Consider the following 19,752-nt stretch of genomic DNA (forward strand, 5'->3'; position numbering starts at 1 on the left):
TCACAACAGCCAGACACACACTACACAATCTAAAATCTCCTCACATGATTCTGGAAGGCTCAAGAATGTTCTGTCCTGGAGCAACTCCTGTCCAACACCCGCGTGGGGAGCGTGGCCAGAGCTGCCCACAAGCTTTGGGGACACCAGGGGCAGCCCTGCTGCCACCACCAACCCCTTCTGCCCCTGGGCCACCAGGACACAACCTCTGAAAGGAGCTGCAGAATTCCAGAGTGGTTTGGGGTGGAAAGGACACGAAGGATCATCCAGTGCCACCCCAGCCATGGGCAGGGACACCTTCTGCTGCCCCAGGCTGTTCTGGAACACCGCCAGGGATCCAGGGGCAGCCACAGCTTCTCTGGGAAACCCATTCCAGGCCCTGCCCACGCTCCCAGCCAGGAATTCCTTCCCAAAATCCCAAAATCCCAAAACCCCATCCATCCCGTGTCCTGTCCATGGTTAACCCCGCTCAACGTGAGGAGGGAAGTCACAACCTCCGGGAGCTTTCCTGTGCATCTTCCTGCCACGGGATCCCTCCCTGGGGCCCAGCCCTGGCCTGGCAGTGCTGTCCCAGTTCCCAGGGCAGTTCCAGGTCCCAGTTCCCAGGGCAGTTCCCAGTTCCCAGCTCCCGAGGTGTCCCCAGCATGGCTGGGAAGCGCCAGGCGCGGCTCCAGCCCCTCAGCCAGGACACAGAGCTGAGGCAGAGTTCTGGAGGTCCAGCAGAGCTCAGTTCCCAGTTCCCAGGGCAGTTCCAGGTCCCAGTTCCCAGCTCCGAGGTGTCCCCAGCAGGGTTGGGAAGTGCCGGGCGCAGCTCCAGCCCCTCAGCCAGGACACAGAGCCGCTCTGCAGAGCTGAGGCAGAGTCCTGGAGGTCCAGCAGAGCCCAGCTCCCATGTGAGCAGCATTCATAGGCAGGACAATGCCCCCATTCTGGTGCTTTATGAATATCCTCCCCAAATGTATGTTTAAGGCTGCGCAGTCCCCGCGGACAAACACTTGTTTTGTTACAGAGAGCCCGGGCTGAATTGAAACCCAGCACACGCTGCAGCTCTGCAATATGGCACTGAGAGCCCAGCATATACAAGTTATACATTAGCCAAGCCTCTGGGCCGTGAAACACTCCAGAAAGGCGGGACTTTGGGAAGAGGCAGAGCCTGCACAGATTAATGCTTGTGTTTTTCAGTATGTCCATAAGGAATTCTGGGCTACAGAGAGGAGCAGGGCCGGAGCTGTGAGTGAAAACATCACACACCTTTCACCAGACTTATCACAGGTCAGGGAATCTCCTTAGCTGGAAGGATGATGGATCAAAACCCCAAAATCCCACCCTGGACATCCCTGGGAGCGGTGTCCAAATGCTCCTGAGCTCTCAGTGCCCAGCACCCTGTGGGGAAGAGCCTTTCCCTGAAATCCATCCCAAACTGGAGCAGAACTAAGTGGCATTTCCCAGCAGCCACGTGGGCAGGAGCACAACCCTGGGGCCAGCTGGTGAGAGCACACCCAGTGATGGAAACCTGCTCACCCCCAGAACTGAAACCGGGACGTGATAAACGGGAAATTCCCACTTTGGAAGCACCAGCAGCTCCAAGGGCTGTTACCTGACCAGCCTGAGCCCTTTGGCCCCGGGGTGGGGATTTTCTCTAACCCAAATATAAATCAAATGGAACATGCTGGTGTCACTTATTTCCCATACCAAACTCCCAAACGGACTCTCCCAAACGACGAAAACAATAATTCAGCTGAGTTTGTCTCAAATGTGGCTGCACACTGCTCACCACAGAAATCCTCAGCAGCCGGATCACCAGCACTGCCTGCAAGCACACTGCAAACTGCTCTGCTGCTTTAAACCCTAATCTGCTTACCAAAGAAAAATCCCACTCACACCTCCCAGCAGAGTCAGGAAAACCCTCCAGAGGCACAGCTCCAACCCACACCTTCTGAGGACATGGAAAAAGGAGCAGGAACAGCAATCCCTCCTCACGCCTGCCTTCCTGCACGGGGCAGTGCTTGGATCCTGATCAGAAAGTGCCTCATTCAAAGCCAAGAGGAGCCCAGATGCTTAAAAATCAGCTGGTGCTGAAGTGCTGCCGCATTAGCATGCTTTGCATAATTCACGAGCTCGTGCTGGGGAGAGCAGAGCGGGTCAGGGTGCCAGGGCTCCAACACGGATCCCTGAGGGCACAGCCGGGTGCCAGCCTGCCCTGCCAGAGCCAGGCCAGCCCAGGAGACAGGCAGGGCTGGGATATTTGAAATATCCCAGAAATGTGGGATATTCCAGAGACACTGCCCCTGCATCCCTGGCAGTGTCCCAGGCCAGGCTGGACAGGACGGTGGGATGTGTCCCTGCCATGGCAGGCATGGGATGGAATGGGATGAGATGGGATTTAGGGTCCCTGCCAGAGCCAGGCCAGCCCAGGAGACAGGCAGGGCTGGCTCTGCACCACAGAACCCCAGAAATGTGGGATATTCCCAGAGACACTGCCCCTGCATCCCTGGCAGTGTCCCAGGCCAGGCTGGATGGGACAGTGGGACATGGCAGGGTGGGACATGGCAGGGTGACACTGGAGGGGCTTTAGGGTCCCTTCCAAGCCAGGCCATGCTGGGATTCTGTCACTCTGGCCTCCTGCCCTTTCAGAGGTTCTCTCCTGGTGCTCCAGGGGCAGCAGAAGGGGTTGGTGATGGCAGCAGGAGCCCCCAGGGGTGCCCCTAGTGTCCCCAAAGTTTGTGGGATATTGGGAAGGAATTCCTGGCTGGGAAGGTGAGGAGGCCCTGGGATGGAATTCCCAGAGAAGCTGTGGCTGCCCCAATCCCTGGAATTGTCCAAGGCCAGGCTGGACAGGGCTTGGAGCACTCTGGGATGGTTTTGGAGCAAAAGTGGCACCAAACTCTCCTGCTGGACATCACTGACCCCAACACCAACTCGTGCAGCAGAGCCCAGGAATTTGGCATTCCCTGTGCCCTAACCCCACAGTGGGCACCAGTGCCAGCCCCTTCAGCTGGGCACAGCAGTGCTGGTGGCCCTGGAGCCCCTGAGCCCTGCCCAGAGACCCTCCCCAGCCACCACCCCACTGCCACATCACCAACCACGGCTGGGGCAGCAAAGGAAAGCAAAAGCAAAACTGCAACAGTCCCAGGGAATTCCCACCTCCAGAGGGGCACTGGGCTGTCTGTGCTCATTCCCCCTTCCAGCCTGGAAAAAAGGAGCAGAAAGCTCCAAAGTCAAAGGGTGTTTGGGGGGAAAGGCAGGGATGGCACAAGGTTTGTCCCTCAGTGAGCAAACTAAATCAGAAAGTGAATTTCGAAGGTTGGTTTCGTTTTAGGATGGATCCAGAGAGAGAAATAAGGAGGAAAATGAAACCAGAGTCATTCACCCCCTCAGCTCCAGAGCAAGGGGACAGATTTAAACCACTTCTTCTGATAGACTGGGCAGAAAAAATCATTTCTTCAGCAGGTGCTGGACTCAAAATGGGAGCAGGAAACTGCCTGGGGAAGCAGGGATGGTGCTGGTCCCACATGGAACCCATGATCCCACATGCCCAATCCCTTCTGCAGCTGGAAGGAGCACCCAAAATTCCAGCAGGGAAAAAATCAAAATTCCAGCAGGGAAAACCCCAAAATTCCAGCAAGGAAAGCCTCTCCCCTTCTCCAAAGCAGCCACACAAACACAGAACAGGGCTGGCAATTACCATGCACACCTTCACGTGAATGTTTTACTCCAAAAGGGGTTGGAGTCTTTAAGAAGTTGCCAGAATGATTCACAATCTTTGTCCAACAATCCCAAAATGCAGTAAAACCAGCAGTGTGCTTCTGGAAGCACAGGAGGAAATCAAACATGTTGGTCTGGGTTTGTTATCTGCTGAGCTTTGCCATTCAGGGGGAGAAGCTTCTGTGCACTTTAATACCTCCTCATGCAGCAGGAAGAGCTGAAGTGATTTTAAAATGAAATACTGAGGGCAGCCACCCGTGGCTTCAAGTCATTCAATCACCAATGAGAAACCACTCAAGAGCCACTGATTGATCTGAATTCCACCCTGCACCTCTCAGTTCTCTCTTCAGCATCACCCAGGCCATGTTGTAGCTCACAAGAGAGCATTTCACACCTCGGGGCCAACTCCTGCACGACCTTGCTCTGCAGACAAAACAAAAATCCTAAAAACCCCTTTATCTCTCACACAAGGTTAAGGAGGTTGATAGAGATGTTTGATTAAGCTTCAGTGCTCTGAGGAAAGAGGATGGGACAGGTTAAAGGTAAAGGCAGAGGGTTTGCTTGACCTGTTGTTGCTCACCTTAAACAAAATTTAATGTGTAATTTGGAGGGTTCATCCCTCCACCATCACCCAAATTAATGGGATTATTTGGCATGGAGAAATGGCACACCAAAAAATATATGCATCTACATCAGCCCAGCCATTTTAGAAGTCTTCCAGGTTTCCAGGAGCTGAAATTAATTTCAGCAGGGTTACCACCAGCTAAATACCCACCACAGTACCCTCGTATTCCAGACACTCAAAGGAAAAAGTCTGTTTTATAAAAATGTTCTCCAGTGATGTCTGGGTGGAAAAACTTACAAATGCCATCCCTGAGTGACAAAGCAGCTGGGCAGAAGTGTCACCACCAGGCACTGCTGCACATTTAACCCCTGTGAAATGTATATATATTTAACCATGTGATTTATGAGGTTGTTTCTTCAAGCAATGGTGCCACTGCCCCAGTCACTTCACGAGACCTTGAGGAAAATCCCCACTGGCAGGAGCCTGTCAGAGCTGAGACCTGGACAAGGAAACCCCACAGGTCTGTTTGGGATCTGCATTGCAGAAATCTGCATTTCAGAAATCTCATTTTCCTCACGATTCCTAAAGCCACCTCAGCGTCTCTCACCTCTCTGCACCACTCCCACCTGCATCAGGTGCTCCAGGATCTCCAATCCATGCCAAGGGAATCCTGTTAAATTTAGGGATCACAACAAGGACTCCAGTGCCCCACCAAGGCAGGGAGGCTGATCCTATCCTACAGATATCTCCTGCAGCCCCATAATGATTTACAGACCCTAAACCATACATATATATATGTATTTTATAAAACAATGCCTAATATATCTGATAGACAATGAGGAAGGGGAACAAACAGCTGGGAAACATTAAGAGTTTTCACACTGAGCTTCCAAATTCTTCAGCAGGAGACACTCAAGCTGCCTTCCCTGGGATGGAAAACAACGCTGGGACGAAATCCAGGGGCAAGGAGGGAATTCCAGCAGGAGGGAGATGCTCCTGTGGGCAAAGCAGGACCAGGTGGGTGCCTCACCTGGCCATGGCAGGAACACCTCCCTGACCCTCCACGGGCACACAGGAGCCCTTTGTGCACCCACACCCCTCTGAGGGAGGGGGAAGAGGATATTTCCTGTTAACCTCACCGCACATTTGTAATCCAGCAGTCAAATTATGTCAATCACAGCTCATTAGGCAGCGATTTCCCCTGCCAAGCCCGGCCTGGCTGCTTCCTCCAAACCACGTGGCATCTGCAAACGTGCAGCCCCGTGCTGGGTTCAGGGAGACCACCCTGCTGCAGGAGCTGCAGGCCTGGGACTGCCTCCCACAGCTCCCAGCTCCACTGCCACCCCACACTGCCACCTTTGCTCACCAGAATCCAGGATTTACGCCCAAGTGTCCATAGGGAAAGGTCCCACACGGCTGAGAGAAGAGAGCACTGGGCAAGGGACAAGGCTGGGATGTCCCCAAAGGGATGCACCAGTGCTGGGAAGTTCAGAGACAGAGCCAGAGCTGAGATCCAGCACAGCCAAACTGGGAACTTGGTGGCAAAACCACAGCACTGCTTCCCTGGAGTTGACATTCTCCTGTAACGCTGGGAGGAAGGGAATTACCTCACAGGAAAAGGGGAGGATTCACATCAGCTTGAAACGATGGAAGAACAACACTCAGCTTACAGAAACCTGGATCTCTCTCGGGTTGTCCTCCACATCCCATCAAACACATCCTCCTGGAACAACACAGAGCCCAGTGCCCACCAGCACAAACTCAACACACCAACCACGACAGCACATTTACTGCAGCAGTGCCCCAAACAGCACCAGGAGACACAGACCCACGGGCAAACCCCTGATTATTGCCCAACAGGCCACGAGGAGTGACACAGCCAGTGACATCCCTGTCCCTCTGTTGGCTCAGGACATCCTCAGGAACACCGAGGGCACAGGGAGCACAAGATGTGAGAACTTCATCCAAAAAATGTGACCTGGAGCAGTTCCCATCAATTGATGTACTTCCAAGGAGGAACAGGAGGCAGGGAGGTGACAGTGTGTGTTTGAGGTGACCAGGTGTGTGTTTAAAGTGACAATGTGTGTTTGAGGTGACCAGGTGTCTTTGAGGTGACCAGGTGTGTGTTTGAGGTGGACAAACCACCACACCAGAGCCCTTTCTCAACACAAAACCCTCTGACAGCCCCACAAACGCAATGTGGCACACATCCTTCAGCTCCAGACACAGCATCCCCTCGCTGAAGGAACTCCAGAGGTGCTGGAGCAGCTCAGGACAGCGTGTTTGAGGTGGAGAAAATAAATCAGCTGGTGTCATGGTGAAATCATGGCCAAATGTGCTCTCCTCGTGGTTTGGAGGGCCAGGGCTCCCTGCTCAGCATGAGGGGAGACAACAAAACTTCCAAAAGCACAGGAGGGACTCTGCCACACAGAATCCCCCCAGTGTGAGGAGGGAGAGCTGCACACAGCCACTCACCGTGCTCATCAATGTCCACACCAGCCCTGGGAATTTCAGCAGAGATCTGGGGATTGGTATTGTCAGCACAGCCCCCGGGACCTCACCAGGGCTCCGAGTGTGCCAGCGACGCCTGTGCCAGGCTAATTTCTTGAGACAGCACGTAAAGAAGGTGAGATTTAGTCTTATAACCTTCAGCATCTCCTTCTTCAGACTGCCTGCTCCTGACTAATCCTCTCTCCCCACAGAAAATATTCCTCATGGTTTTTCCCCTAATCATTCCTTTCTTGTTAATCCCTGCACTTCTGCAGCCTACCCCATTCTGGGGTTTGACCAGTGGCACAGTCATCTCTCCCTCAGAGCCACAGAGAAAACAAAATAATCACAGCCTGGCAGTTTATTCTTTCATGAGCTGGTCAGAGATTTCCTGGAAGCTGCAGCAACACCAGTCATCCCTGGTGAACAGCACAAGGGTGATTTTTGGGGCTGTTTGAGTCCCATGTCACAGCTTTTCCCAGTGGGAGAAGAGATCACTGAGGGAAAATCATCTCATGCCACGTTTGTACAGAGTGCCCACTGCATGGCCAGCCTCTCCCTCCAGCAAAGCTGCAGCACTCACACTCCCAGCCTTAACTGAAGTCCATCTTCTAAAACCTGCAAGCACCTCGGGAAATGCCAGGCTGGGTGCTGCTATCTCCCGTGTATTTTACGTTTCCCGTTCCTAAGGCTGCCCCAAATGACGTCTCTGCCTTTTACCGATGCCATCCATCACCATCCCCGAAGCCAAAGCCGCCGATTTCCGATCTCCTCCCGCAGACCACGCAGGCACACGGAGCCGGGAGCCCTTCTGTAGTCACAGACGGACCCAGCCCGGATTCTGAGCCATGTGCTGCCTGCGGGAGCATCTCCCATCCCCAACACGACCCCGACAAGAGCAACGCGACACCAGGCTTTTCTCCACTGTGCCTAATAATCGTAACATCTCACTCGCCATTTGGCTCGTCAGTGGGGGTTCCTGACTGAATAGGCTTATTCTTTTCTTAGACATGATAATCTAATTGGGTCTAACCAGAAATAATCCCCAACACACACCAGTCGTGAATCCTCTCCCAGCGCCGGGAGCGTTGCGGGGAGCGGGGGGGCGGCTCGGGGATGCGGGACGGGAATTACCCGGCAGCTCCGGGCTCCCCTGGCACCGCAGCGAGCGCAGGGCACGGCACGGCATGGCACGGCACGGCATGGCACGCACATGGAGCCGCTGCCCTCCTCCCCCTGCTCCCTTCCACACGCAAACGTGGCTGCGAGCACAAAACCACGGCAGAGAAGGAAGGGATGGAGCCGGGCCGGTGCCCGGGCACCCCAAAGGCAGCGGGAGCTTTGCCCGGGGAGAGCTCAGCCCTTCCTTCCCGCAGAGCTCATCTCACTCGGCAGCGACCCGTCCGTGCTGCGGAGCGAAACCAAACCCCGCTGGCCCGCACACAGCCGGGGCAGCACCGCGGAACAAGGACCGGGGCGTCCCGGGGAAAAAGGACGGCGGCGTCCCCGGAGGAGAGAGCCGGAGGTGTCCCGGGGGCACTGAGCGGGTGTCCCCGGAGGAGCCGCTCCCGCTCCTCTCGCGGTGTCCCCGCCGGAGCAGGAGCGGAGTCCCCGCGGTGTCCCCGCCGGAGCCGCTCCCGCTCCGCTCGCTCCCCGCGGGCTGCGCTCCGCCGGCGCTGCCCGCCCCAGCCCCGGGAGCCCCGGGAGCCGCCCGGGCCGGGGCACGGCGGCCCTCGGGGGGCTGCCGAGACAAAGAGGAGCCGCGGCCCCGTCCCGCGGGCGGCGGCACCGCCCCGCCGAGCCCACCTGTGCCCGGCCGCTGCTCCCGAGCCAAGTTGGCGGCGCCCCCCCTTCCCCCGCCGCGCTCCTCCCCGGCGGCCCCTCCGCGCTGCCCGCAGACAATGGGGCCGGCGCTCACCAGCACCACGGCGAAGCGCTCCTCCAGCTCGCCGGGCTCGGGCATGGGCAGCTTCAGGGGCACGCTGTGCGCCCTCAGCTCCGTCTGCTGCGCGTCCACGCTCCCCGCGTTGCCCATGGCGGCCGCTCCGCGCTCTCCGCGCCCCGCGCCGGCCCGGGCGGGCTCCGCGCCCCGCGCTCGCCCTCTACCACCGCGGGCGCTCCGCGGCGCCGCCGCCCGTCATGGCTCGCCGCCCTCGCCCTCCTCCCCCCGGGGCGGGCTCGCTCCGGCTCCGGCTCCAGCCCCGGCTGCGGCTCCCCCGCATGCCGCCCGCACAAAGCCCCGCTCCGCCCCCGGCCCGCGGCGCCATGGGACTCGTAGTCCCGCCGCCGGCCGGGGGAGGGAATGCCTGGAAAAGGGTGGAAAAGAGTGGGAAAATGGGGGAAAGGGGTGGGGGAGACCCCGCCGCCTCCATTTTGCCTCGGCGGCCGCGCTGGCAGCGGCCGGGAGTGAGTGGACGCGGGGAATGGTTAAAGCGAGGGCAGGGGGAGAGCGGGGATTCGGGAGAAATCCTGCCCTGGCAGGGTGGGCAGGCCTGGCACTGGGTGCCCAGAGCGGCTGGGGCTGCCCCTGCATCCCGGGCAGTGCCCAAGGCCGTGGGGACGGGACTGGGAGCGCCTGGGACAGGGGAAGGGGTCCCTGCCATGGCAGGGGTGGCACTGGATGGGCTTTAATGTCCCTTTAAATCCAAATGATCTGGGATTCTGGGATGCTGTGATTGACTCTAGACCTTTGCTGTGGAAAGCTGTGGTCCTGCTGCTCGCCAAAAAGGCTGTGGGTGCCCAAGGCCCTGGTCCCCACTGAAATCAGGACAAACGGGGATGGAATTCACCACCCCGACACATCCGCACCCGCGCTGAAGCTGCCTGGGTGTGCTCAGGAGGTTCATCCTCCCCAGCGTGTCAAACCTGCCCGTTCCTCAGGTGTTACCCCCATTTCTTCAGCGTTCCCTGCAAGTTCTCCCCAGGGCAGGGTTTCAGCATCCCAGGAATGCAGGGCTGCACAGGGAACAGGAGCCTGGAGCCCTGACCCTGGAGATGCCATCAGCCCATTTGGTGACTGTGCTGTCCTCACTGACATCTGGTTTAACCCCAAATCCAAGACCTCATTCCCTCCTGTCAGCCCCACCAATCCATATCCCACTGTCCCCTATTAGCATCCCATTATCCTTCCAGGGAAGAGCGATTTTCACTCAGCTCTCACCTTCATGACAACACTGGTGCTGCTGCCTCTCCTGCTGGCCATGGAAACTGTCCACATGGAGCTTAATGTGGGGGCAAAAGCAAAAGGATATAAGTGCCATAGTTTGGAAAATGACCATCCCTTCATTTCCATTCTCTGGGATAAGGGTTGTGCCAGGGCACGGCTTAGGAAGCGCCGCAGAAGCGACGTGCTGGGAATCCTGCATGGCAGCACACTCAGTCCTGCAGGGAAATCCATGCTAGCGACAGGCAGCTTTCCTCCCTAAACCCACTGCTAATTAAATGTGCTCGTTGCAATTAAAAACCAAGATGTCACACATCCATAACAGGATGGGGAGGAACTCCTTGTCCTGGCTCACGCAGCACCAGGACATGGCCCGGGATCCCAAGTGTGGATTCCCCACTCCGCAGGCCCCAGGAACAGCTCAGAATTTCACAACCTGCCTTGTTAAAAGCCTGAAAATCTGGCAATATCCTCAGTAAACAAAGGTTTGAATCCGGGAGAGCTCTTGGGATTTAATAACGACGTTATTGTCGATAGCCAAGGAAGCGGTAATAGATAGTTTGCCCCGTGTCTTTTATCTGAGACTATCACAATTCTGTGAAAGATTAATTAGTTAATTAAGCTTCACAAGAGCGCTGTGAGATAAGGCAGCGTTAGAGTGGCACTGATAACAGAGGAGGGCAGGGCTGAGGACAGTCCCCAGCAGAGGATCCTGGGCTCTTCATCACCTGTGCTGACAAACCCACTGCAATGTGAGCAATCCCAGGATTTTCCCCGTCAGTAATTCCCACCACGGAAGCACTCAACAGCTTTCTGATGGTCCTTGTGGGTCCCTTCCCACTCAGCACATTCTGGGGTTCCCTGAACCACCTCAGCATTTTTAATCCCTCTGGACACCGGGAGACCTGGGGGACAGGGAGATGCTGCTGGCCACAAATACCTGGGAAAACTGCAGGATAAACTGGATTCCTGGGCTTCAGCACGCAGACAAAGGCAGCTCTGAATCCTGCTATGAGGCATATTCAGGTCAAAACCGGCCTTGCAAAAATGTTTAATGAATTTAGGCATCCTTACACGCAGCGAGCATTTAACATCAATGCAGCAGAGCAAAGAGAAGAATTCTTGTAAAGGATGAGACGATTTTTAAGCAATTTGTTGTTGTCTCTAACCGGGATGTCGACATTTGCAAATGCCAAAATTAGTGTGGGTAAGTGAAAAAGGGACTGAGCTGGCTCGTGCAAGGTAAAGAAATTATTCTGGGATAAAAACTAATAAACAAGACCTTTGTTTTCACAGTTATTTATTCAAATAAAAGAAGCAGCTACACAATGTGCAGTTCCCAGAGCTCATCCCAGGCACCTGGTGATTCACACCTGGTGATGCCCAGGGGTTAATGGTCATACCAGCTCTGCAAGGGCTCCCTGCCATGAGCGTGTGTGGAATTTCACTGCAGAATGAGACTGCTCAGCCTTTCCCCAAGGTCTGTTGGTCACCAAAATCTCCCCATAAAGAGCTGGAAGCTGTGGCCGAGTCACTCCTAAATTCCCCTGACCCAACTGCTCTGTTTGTCACCAAAATCTCCTCAGAACGAGCTGGAAGCTGTGGCCAAGTCACTCCTAAATTCCCCTGACCCCACTGCTCTGTTGCTCACCAAAATCTCCCCATGAAGAGCTGGAACTTTGGGGCTGAGTCATTCCTAAAACCCCCTGAACCACTCTGCACTATTTATATCCAAGAGGAACCTCTGAAGGGAAAAGATTGATTTGTGAACCCTGGTTTTCCCTGATGCTCAGCACTTCCAGATGGACCCCGAGCTGCCATTTCAGTGAGGTTCCAGGGGATCTGATAAAGCTGGAGAGGCTTCACCAAATAGCCAGAGCCTGGCTCAGCAGTGGCCAAGGATGTTCCATTCACAATAAAGATGCAGAGCACCCATAAAGTCCATCCCTGGGCTGAGCAGTGCTCACTCCAGGAGAGGTTATTGATTGCAGTTTGTGAATGCTGAGCTTGCCTAGAGAGGGGCTTTGCTGCAATAAATGAAAAAATACATAAAAATCACAGGCTGCTTTCTGAGGAGAGCCTTCCCAAGGAAAACGAGCTCCTGCAGAACTGCAGGGTGGAAATGCTCAGCCCAGTGAGTCCTTAGGTTCATATCCATGCAGCCCTCTCGATTTTCTCTGCGGGCTGGAAATCAAATTATTAACTTTGGATCTGATTTGGAGATGAACACAAGATGCAGAGCTGGGATGGAGAATGCCCAAGGAGCACAGGGGTGTGAAGATGAGCACCTGGAGGTAAAGGTGAAGATGAAGATAGATGAAGATGAAGGTGAAGGTGAAGGTGAAGGTGAAGGTGAAGATGAAGATGAAGATGAAGGTGAAGATGAAGATGAAGATGAAGGCTCTCCCTGGATGCCCCATTGCTGCCATCCCTGCTGAGCACACCCAGCAGCAGCTGCGGTTATTGAGCCCAGCCTGGCTGGGAGCTCCTTCCTTCCTTCCCCATTTCTTGGCAGGGAGGCAGGCAGACAAAACACAGCCTCGGGATTCCCAGCAAGGCCAGGGACTGCAAATGCTGAGCAAAGTGAGATAATGGAGCAGAAAACAGGCCCGGGGAGGGAAGGAGTCAATATTTGATGAGGCTGCAGGGTGAGAGCAGGGCAGCGCCGAGGGCTGCAGGAGATGCTGGCTGGAGCAGGGGCCAGGAGAGGCCTGTCCCTGTTCCTGGGGAGTGCAGGGGCTGGAGCTGAGCCCAGCAGGCTCCAGCAGGGACAACACAGCCCTGTCCCCAAGGCAGAGGGCACACAGGGCTCACCAACACCCAGTGTGCTCCCACTGTGCTCCCACCAAAGGCTCTCCCCAAAGAACTGCCCAGGATGCTCAGGCAGGAGCAATCAAAGGAATTTCATTTATTTTTTCAGCTGATAGGAGCTGTTTAGAGGCCTTGAATGGGTTTCAGAACTCAGGAGAGAAATATGGATCCCAATTTACAGGGCTGATTAACAACATTTGCCTCCCAGCAAGGCAGAGGGAGGGGAGAGTTCCCAGGGCAGGAGTTGTGCAGTCACTGCAAACACCTTTTCCAGACCTTCCAGTCACTTTTCCCAGTGTCACCAGCTCCCTTCAGCGATGTCTTACCCAGAGCTGCCATGCACCTGCTGCTCCTGGGGTGCTCCTGGGACCCTGGGCCTGAAGGATCAAACCATCCCCTGTGTCCTGTCACCTTGCCCAAAGTCTCTCCCCATCTCTCCTGCGTGCTCAGCACTGGAAAGCCACAATTAGGTCACCCCAGAGCTTCTCCTCTCCAGGGACCTGCAAGGTTCTGTTTCATGCTAAATTAAACACAGGGCCAACGATGCAGGTTTTCCCATAGAACAAACATTTCCCCTTTGCTGGCAGCTCTGAACATCTGCCCTGCTGTTGCAGACAAGGAGAACAGCAGTTCCCTGAATTATTCACTGCCTGGCGGGGCAGGGGCAGCCTGGCTGCCTTGGGCTGAACCCAGCCTGCAGGGAAATGCTGGGGGATGCAGGAGGCACAGCCAGACCTGCTGCAGCTTTAACAGTTTCTGTGGGCAGCCAGCTGGGAGGGCTGGGAAACAGCAGGGACAGAACTTCCCCAGCCCCTGTCACAGCTCAGGGGATGGCTGGGGTGTGCTGGCACCAGCCTGGCCTGGCAAAGGCACATCCCAAACCCTCCAGAAGGTTGGTGGCGTGGGTTGGGGGGCAGCTGCAGGGCACCCCCTGCCTTAGGGCACTTGTGTGTGGGCACCCAGCAGGGCTGGCAGAGCAAGGGAGATGGAGCAGGGGTGATGGGGCAGAGCTGGTGGTGCAGTGGGGATGGAGCTGGGGGAAAGTTCAGCCTGGCTCCAGGAGAGCTCAGAGCCCCTGGCAGGGCCTGAAGGGGCTCCAGGAGAGCTGAGAGGGGCTGGGGACAGGGATGGAGGGACAGGAGCCAGGGAATGGCTCCCAGTGCCAGAGGCAGGGATGGGTGGGACACTGGGAATTGGGAATTCCTGGCTGGGCTGGGATTGCCAGAGCAGCCCCTGGATCCCTGGCAGTGCCCAAGGCCAGGTTGGATGGGGCTTGGATCCACCTGGGACAGTGGAAATGTCCCTGCCATGGCAGGGGTGGCACTGGATGGGATTTTAGGTCCCTCCAACCCAAACCAGTCTGGGATTCCACCTCTGCACCCCTGCACGAGCAGAGGAGCTCTCAGCAGCACTGCACCACACAGAGCTCAGGTTTCCCAGTCATTGGTAACACAATTAAAGCTCATTTCCCAGAAAACAGGCCAGGGTGACAAAATGAGCCTCCCTCTCCTCTGCAGGGCACAAAGCCCAGCCTAAGCCCAGCACAAAGCCCAGCCTAAGCCCTGCTGTGTGTGCTGTGTGTGTTTAAGCCACGCGCCCGCAGGTGCCTCCACGTTAAACCTGCCACCTTTTTAAATGCTTCAAAGGAAATGGAGCTGTTGCTAGAGCAAATATTTACAGCTGGGGAGCAGTGGCTGCATCCTCTGGCTGGAGCCTGCCTGCCTGCATTGCAAATCTCATTCCCCAGCCACAGAGCCAGGCCAGGCCCCTCATTAGAGCTGGGGAGGGCAGCAGGGACTGAGTGTGAGCAGGGCCATGCTGGGGTGTGGGGCACAGAAAATGCTCATCCAGAGGGATTGCAGCGTCCTGGAGGGCAGCAGGGATTGATATGAGCAGGGCCATGCAGAGTGCTGGGGTGTGGGGCACAGAAAACGCTCATCCAGAGGGATTGCAGTGTCCTGGAGGGCAGCAGGGATTGATATGAGCAGGGCCATGCTGGGTGTGGGGCACAGAAAACGCTCATCCAGAGGGATTGCAGCGTCCTGGAGGGCAGCAGGGAGGCTCTGAGCCCTGTCCATCCCTCTCCTGCCGACTCAGCTCCCTTTGTTTGGCTTCTCCCTGCTGGCCACAACAGAGCTGCTGCAGTGCAGGGCCGGGTGGGTGAGCTCAGCCTGGTGCCAACTGCATGGATGGAGGGCTGAAATGCAGGCAGAAAACACAATCCATTGTCCTGGCCCTCAAATGCCAGCTTTGTTCCACGTGGAGCTGCTGGGTGCTCACCATAACCCCTTCCTTCCCTGCTGCACAGGGGTTCAGCTCTGCTCCCTGCCCTTGCATCCCACCAAAATCCTCAAAATCCCTGTCAGGGTTTCATTTGCACCTGGCAAAGGCAGATCCAGAGGGGTGGCAGTGCTGCAATGCCACAGCACAAAATCCCTGGACAATATTTGCAGTTTGGTGCAAATCCACCCAGATTTGGGTGTTTTCATCTCTGGCTGTGGGGATGAGATGGAGAAGTTCTTTCAGCAGGGACAAAATCCTCATCCTCAAGGATGAGAAGGACTGGGGACCACAAGGACTGGGCCTCTCCAGCAAACAGCTCCTGTGGCTGGTTTGCAAAGAGCAGGATGTGGTCCAGGGGACAGTTTGGGATGTGCTTGGAGAGCTCAGATCCAGCCCATGTTGGGATATCCTTGCACAGCCCGGGATGGAAGCAGAGGGAATCCTGCTCCCTGCAGGGCTGTTCCAGTGCCCTGCTGCCCGTCCATCCTCGGCTGTGATCAGGACAGGTGTCCCTGTGCCCACCCAGCTCAGTCCCTGCTTTCAGGGATTTGCTTCCTTGCACAGACATCTTTTATGGAAAATCCTTTCCTTGGGATTTTTTCCTCCTGAGAAGCTGGGAGGCCTCAGGAACAAAATGCAAACAATGGTTATCTGCTGCTGTGGGATGCAACAGGTGCATCTGGGATTGGGCTCATGTGGTTGTTTCTGATTAATGGCCAATCACAGTCAGCTGGCTCGGACAGAGAGCTGAGCCACAAACCTTTGTTATCATTCTTTGCTATTCTATTCTTAGCCAGCCTTCTGATGAAATCCTTTCTTCTGTTCTTTTAGTACAGTTTTAATGTAATATAGATCATAAAATAATCAATCAGCCTTGTGAAACATGGAGTCAGATCCTCATCTCTTCCCTCATCCCAAAACCCCTGTGAACACTGTCACAGCTTCCAGTGCAAAGGGAGCAGCAGAGGTTTTGGTGCATCCCAAACCCCTTGCCCCTGCAGCTCAATCCCTGTTTTTAGGGATTTACTTCCCAGTACAGAGGTTTTTGCTCATCCCAAACCCCTTGCCCCTGCAGCTCAATCCCTGTTTTTAGGGATTTACTTCCCAGTACAGAGGTTTTGGTGCATCCCAAACCCCTTGCACACCCAGCTCAATCCCTGTTTTTAGGGATGTGCTTTCCAGTACAGAGGAAGCAGGACAGGTTTTGGTGCATCCCAAACCCCTTGCCCATGTAGCTCTATCTCTGTTTTTAGGGATTTACTTCTCAGTACAGAGGTTTTTGCTCATCCCAAACCCCTTGCCCCTGCAGCTCAATCTCTGTTTTTAGGGATTTGCATCCCAAACCCCTTTTCCCACCCAGCTCAATCCCTGTTTTTATGGATTTGCTTCCCAGTGCAGATGTTTTTGCTCATCCCAAACCTCTTGCCCCTGCAGCTCAATCTCTGTTTTTAGGGATTTGTATCCCAAACCCCATGCCCACCCAGCTCAATCCCTGTTTTTAGGGATTTACTTCCCAGTACAGAGGTTTTTGTGCATCCCAAACCCCTTTTCCCACCCAGCTCAATCCCTGTTTTTATGGATGTGCTTCCCAGTGCAGAGGAAGCAGGACAGGTTTTTGCTCATCCCAAACCCCTTCCCCCTGCAGCTCAATCTCTGTTTTTAGGGATTTGCATCCCAAACCCCTTTTCCCACCCAGCTCAATCCCTGTTTTTATGGATTTGCTTCCCAGTGCAGAGGTTTCTGTGCATCCCAAGCCCTGCAGGGCCGGGCAGGGATCGGCCTCTCCTCGCTCCTGGCCACAGCCATCCCTGCCCCCCGGCCATGCCACCCCAGCCAGGGCCTTGTTTGGGAAAGAACCAGGTAAATAAACACCCAGCCCACAGCAGGATCCTCCCTGGGCACTGCTCAGCCCTCCCTGTGCCAGCAGTGCGTTCACAAGAGTCGATGGTTTTTCATGGTGTGGGCGTGATTAATGAACTTCATCACAGGACACTTTGATCCATCTCTTGTTTTTGAGGGATAGTCAAAAACAAGAAGAACTGCTACCCTTTGTGCTTTTGTAATTTTGTTAATCGTGGAAACCTGGGAGACTTTTGCATAGTCAGCACTTGCATGCATTAGAAAATACATTTGCAAAACACAACAACACTTGCTTTCATATTCCACAGCCAGCGAGCGTATCCCAGTTTGGCAGAGAGCTCAAAGGAAATTTATGACGGCCCAAGAATCTGGCAGGAATTTAATTAAGCCCTAATCTTGGTAACACTCAGCCATATCTGCTTCCACAGGGTCGTCTGCAGGCACAGCTGCCTCTCTGTGTGTGTGTGGCTGGGGTGGGCTCAGCTCAGTGCTCAGCAGGGTGATGGGCAACCCTGCCCAGCTGGGATGGCCCTGCTGGAGCAATCCCTGTGCCCAAATCCTTCAGTCCCTGTGTTCCCAGATCCTTCAGTCCCTGCTGGAGCAATCCCTGTGCCCAGATCCTTCAGTCCCTGGGTGCCCAAATCCTTCAGTCCCTGTGTGCCCAGATCATTTAGTTCCTGATGCAGCAATCCCTCTGTGCTGTGGTCCTGCAGCTGGAGAAGGGCCAGGTTGGGTTCATTGGGCTCCCTGGGCTCACAGGGACACAGCTGTCCCCATTGGGGCTGTGTGGGCTCACAGGGACACAGCTGTCCCCATTTGGGCTCACAGGGACACAGCTGTCCCCATTGGGGCTGTGTGGGCTCATAGGGACACAGCTGTCCCCATTTGGGCTCTCAGGGACACAGCTGTCCCCATTTGGGGCTCTCAGGGACACAGCTGTCCCCATTGGGGCTCTCAGGGACACAGCTGACACCATTGGGGCTCACAAAGACACAGCTGTCCCCATTGGGGCTCACAGGGACACAACTGTCCCCATTTGGGGCTCTCAGGGACACAGTTGTCACCATTTGGGGCTCTCAGGGACACAACTGTCCCCATTGGGGCTGTGTGGGCTCACAGGGGCACAGCTGTGACCATTGGGGCTCATAGAGACACAGCTGTCACCATTTGGGCTCTCAGGGACACAGCTGTCACCATTTGGGCTCACAGGGACACAGCTGTCCCCATTGGGGCTGTGTGGGCTCACAGGGACACAGCTGTCACCATTGGGGCTCTCTGGGCACAGCTGTGACCATTGGGGCTCACAGGGACACAGCTGTCCCCATTTGGGCTCACAGGGACACAGCTGTCCCCATTGGGGCTCCCTGGGCTCACAGCTGTCCCCATTTGGGCTCACAGGGACACAGCTGTCCCCATTTGGGATGTATGGGCTCACAGGGACACAGCTGACACCATTGGGGCTCTCTGGGCACAGCTGTCCCCATTGGGGCTCACAGGGACACAGCTGTCCCCATTGGGGCTCACAGAGACACAGCTGTCCCCATTGGGGCTCCCTGGGCTCACAGCTGTCACCCCTCAGGGGCACAGGGGTTTGTCACACCTGCCCAGCAGCACCCAAAGGTGCCACCAGGGGTGGGTGGCACGTGCTGTGCCAGTCCCAGTGTGACCAGAGTGCAGATCCATCACTCCTGCTCAGCCTCACTCTGCAGCATTGCCTTTCAATGGGCACAAATAAAACCCCAAACCCAAAGATTTTAGCATCCTGCATGACAACCCCATTGCCCACTGTCGCTGCCCTGCATCCCAAATCTCCCCAGTGGGATTTCAGCCCTGAGAGCAGCAGAGGCATTGGGGTGCAGCAGTGCCCTCACAAAGCAGACAGGACATTATGGAAAGGGAGGAAATTGAGACTGAATTCCAAACTGAAACTCCTTTAATTAGTCATCTCTTCACTCAAGAGCCATTTCCATTGGTGGGGACGTGATTCCTCAGTGCTGGAGGGATGTAAAACCAGACTGCTCCGTGCTCCAGAAAAGTGCTACAAGCAACAGTTCTGTGCTTGTAACGAGATGGAAATACTGGCACGTCTCCATCTCCTGCACATATTTCCCCTTGCATCTTCAGAGGTTAAAATAAATTATCCTGAGATGTAGCAGATGCAGAATGCAGCCAGTGACACTCTGCAGCTTTTCCAGCTGGGTTTTCTTTCCTCATGGAGAGGAGCAGGAGCGTGGCCATGCCACCCTGCTGGGCTTAGGGAGGTGGCACTGGTGGCACTGCCCTGTCCCCTGTCCCCTGTCCTGGCCTGAACCCACCCAGCTGAGCTCAGATAAACCCACCCAGCTGAGCTGTGTGACCGTGCTCACAAGGGTTTTCAGGGTGAAGAGAGAGGTGAGAGTGTTGATTCCATGGTCAGAAGGCTTGATTTATTATTTTATGATATATATTACATTATGACTATACTAAAAAGAAGAGAAGGAAAGTTCTCAGAAGCTGGCTAAGCTAAGAAGAGAAAAGAATGAATAACAAAGTTCTGTGTCTCAGCAGAGGGTGAGGCCCAGCTCTGCCGTGAGTGGTCAGTAAATCCAAACATCCACGAGACCAGTCCCAGGTGCACCTGTAGCATTCCACAGCCAGCTGGCTTGGACAGAGAGCCGAGCCACAAACCTTTGTTATCATTCCTTCCTATTCTATTCTTAGCCAGCCTTCTGCTGGAATCCTTTCTTCTATTCTTTTAGTACAGTTTTAATGTAATATAGATCATAAAATAATGAATCAGCCTTCTGAAACACGGAGTCAGATCCTGGTCTCTCCCCTCACCCTGGCACCCTGTGAGCACGGTCACACTGAGGGTGACATTTCCCAGGGTGGCCAGGAG

The 19,752-nt window shown here is 55.2% G+C and overlaps 1 protein-coding gene across 7 annotated transcripts in view; it reads right to left on the reverse strand.

The window, feature by feature from the left end:
* The window catches only part of FMNL2 (formin like 2), a 113,612-nt gene extending 104,599 nt beyond the window's left edge, over positions 1–9,013 (reverse strand). For 3 of the 7 annotated variants that reach the window (XM_074547777.1, XM_074547779.1, XM_074547776.1), the window contains exon 1: positions 8,676–9,011. In XM_074547777.1, coding sequence (XP_074403878.1) covers positions 8,676–8,792 — 117 coding nt within the window. In that variant the 5' untranslated portion in view covers positions 8,793–9,011. Of the gene's footprint in view, positions 1–8,563; positions 8,623–8,675 lie in introns of those variants that run through there. The other 4 variants (XM_074547778.1, XM_074547775.1, XM_074547774.1 and 1 more) reach the window with 3 other exon arrangements.
* Positions 9,014–19,752: the final 10,739 nt, after the last annotated feature.

Source organism: Zonotrichia albicollis, chromosome 10 (assembly GCF_047830755.1).
Source record: "Zonotrichia albicollis isolate bZonAlb1 chromosome 10, bZonAlb1.hap1, whole genome shotgun sequence".
NCBI classification, from domain to species: Eukaryota; Metazoa; Chordata; class Aves; order Passeriformes; family Passerellidae; genus Zonotrichia; species Zonotrichia albicollis.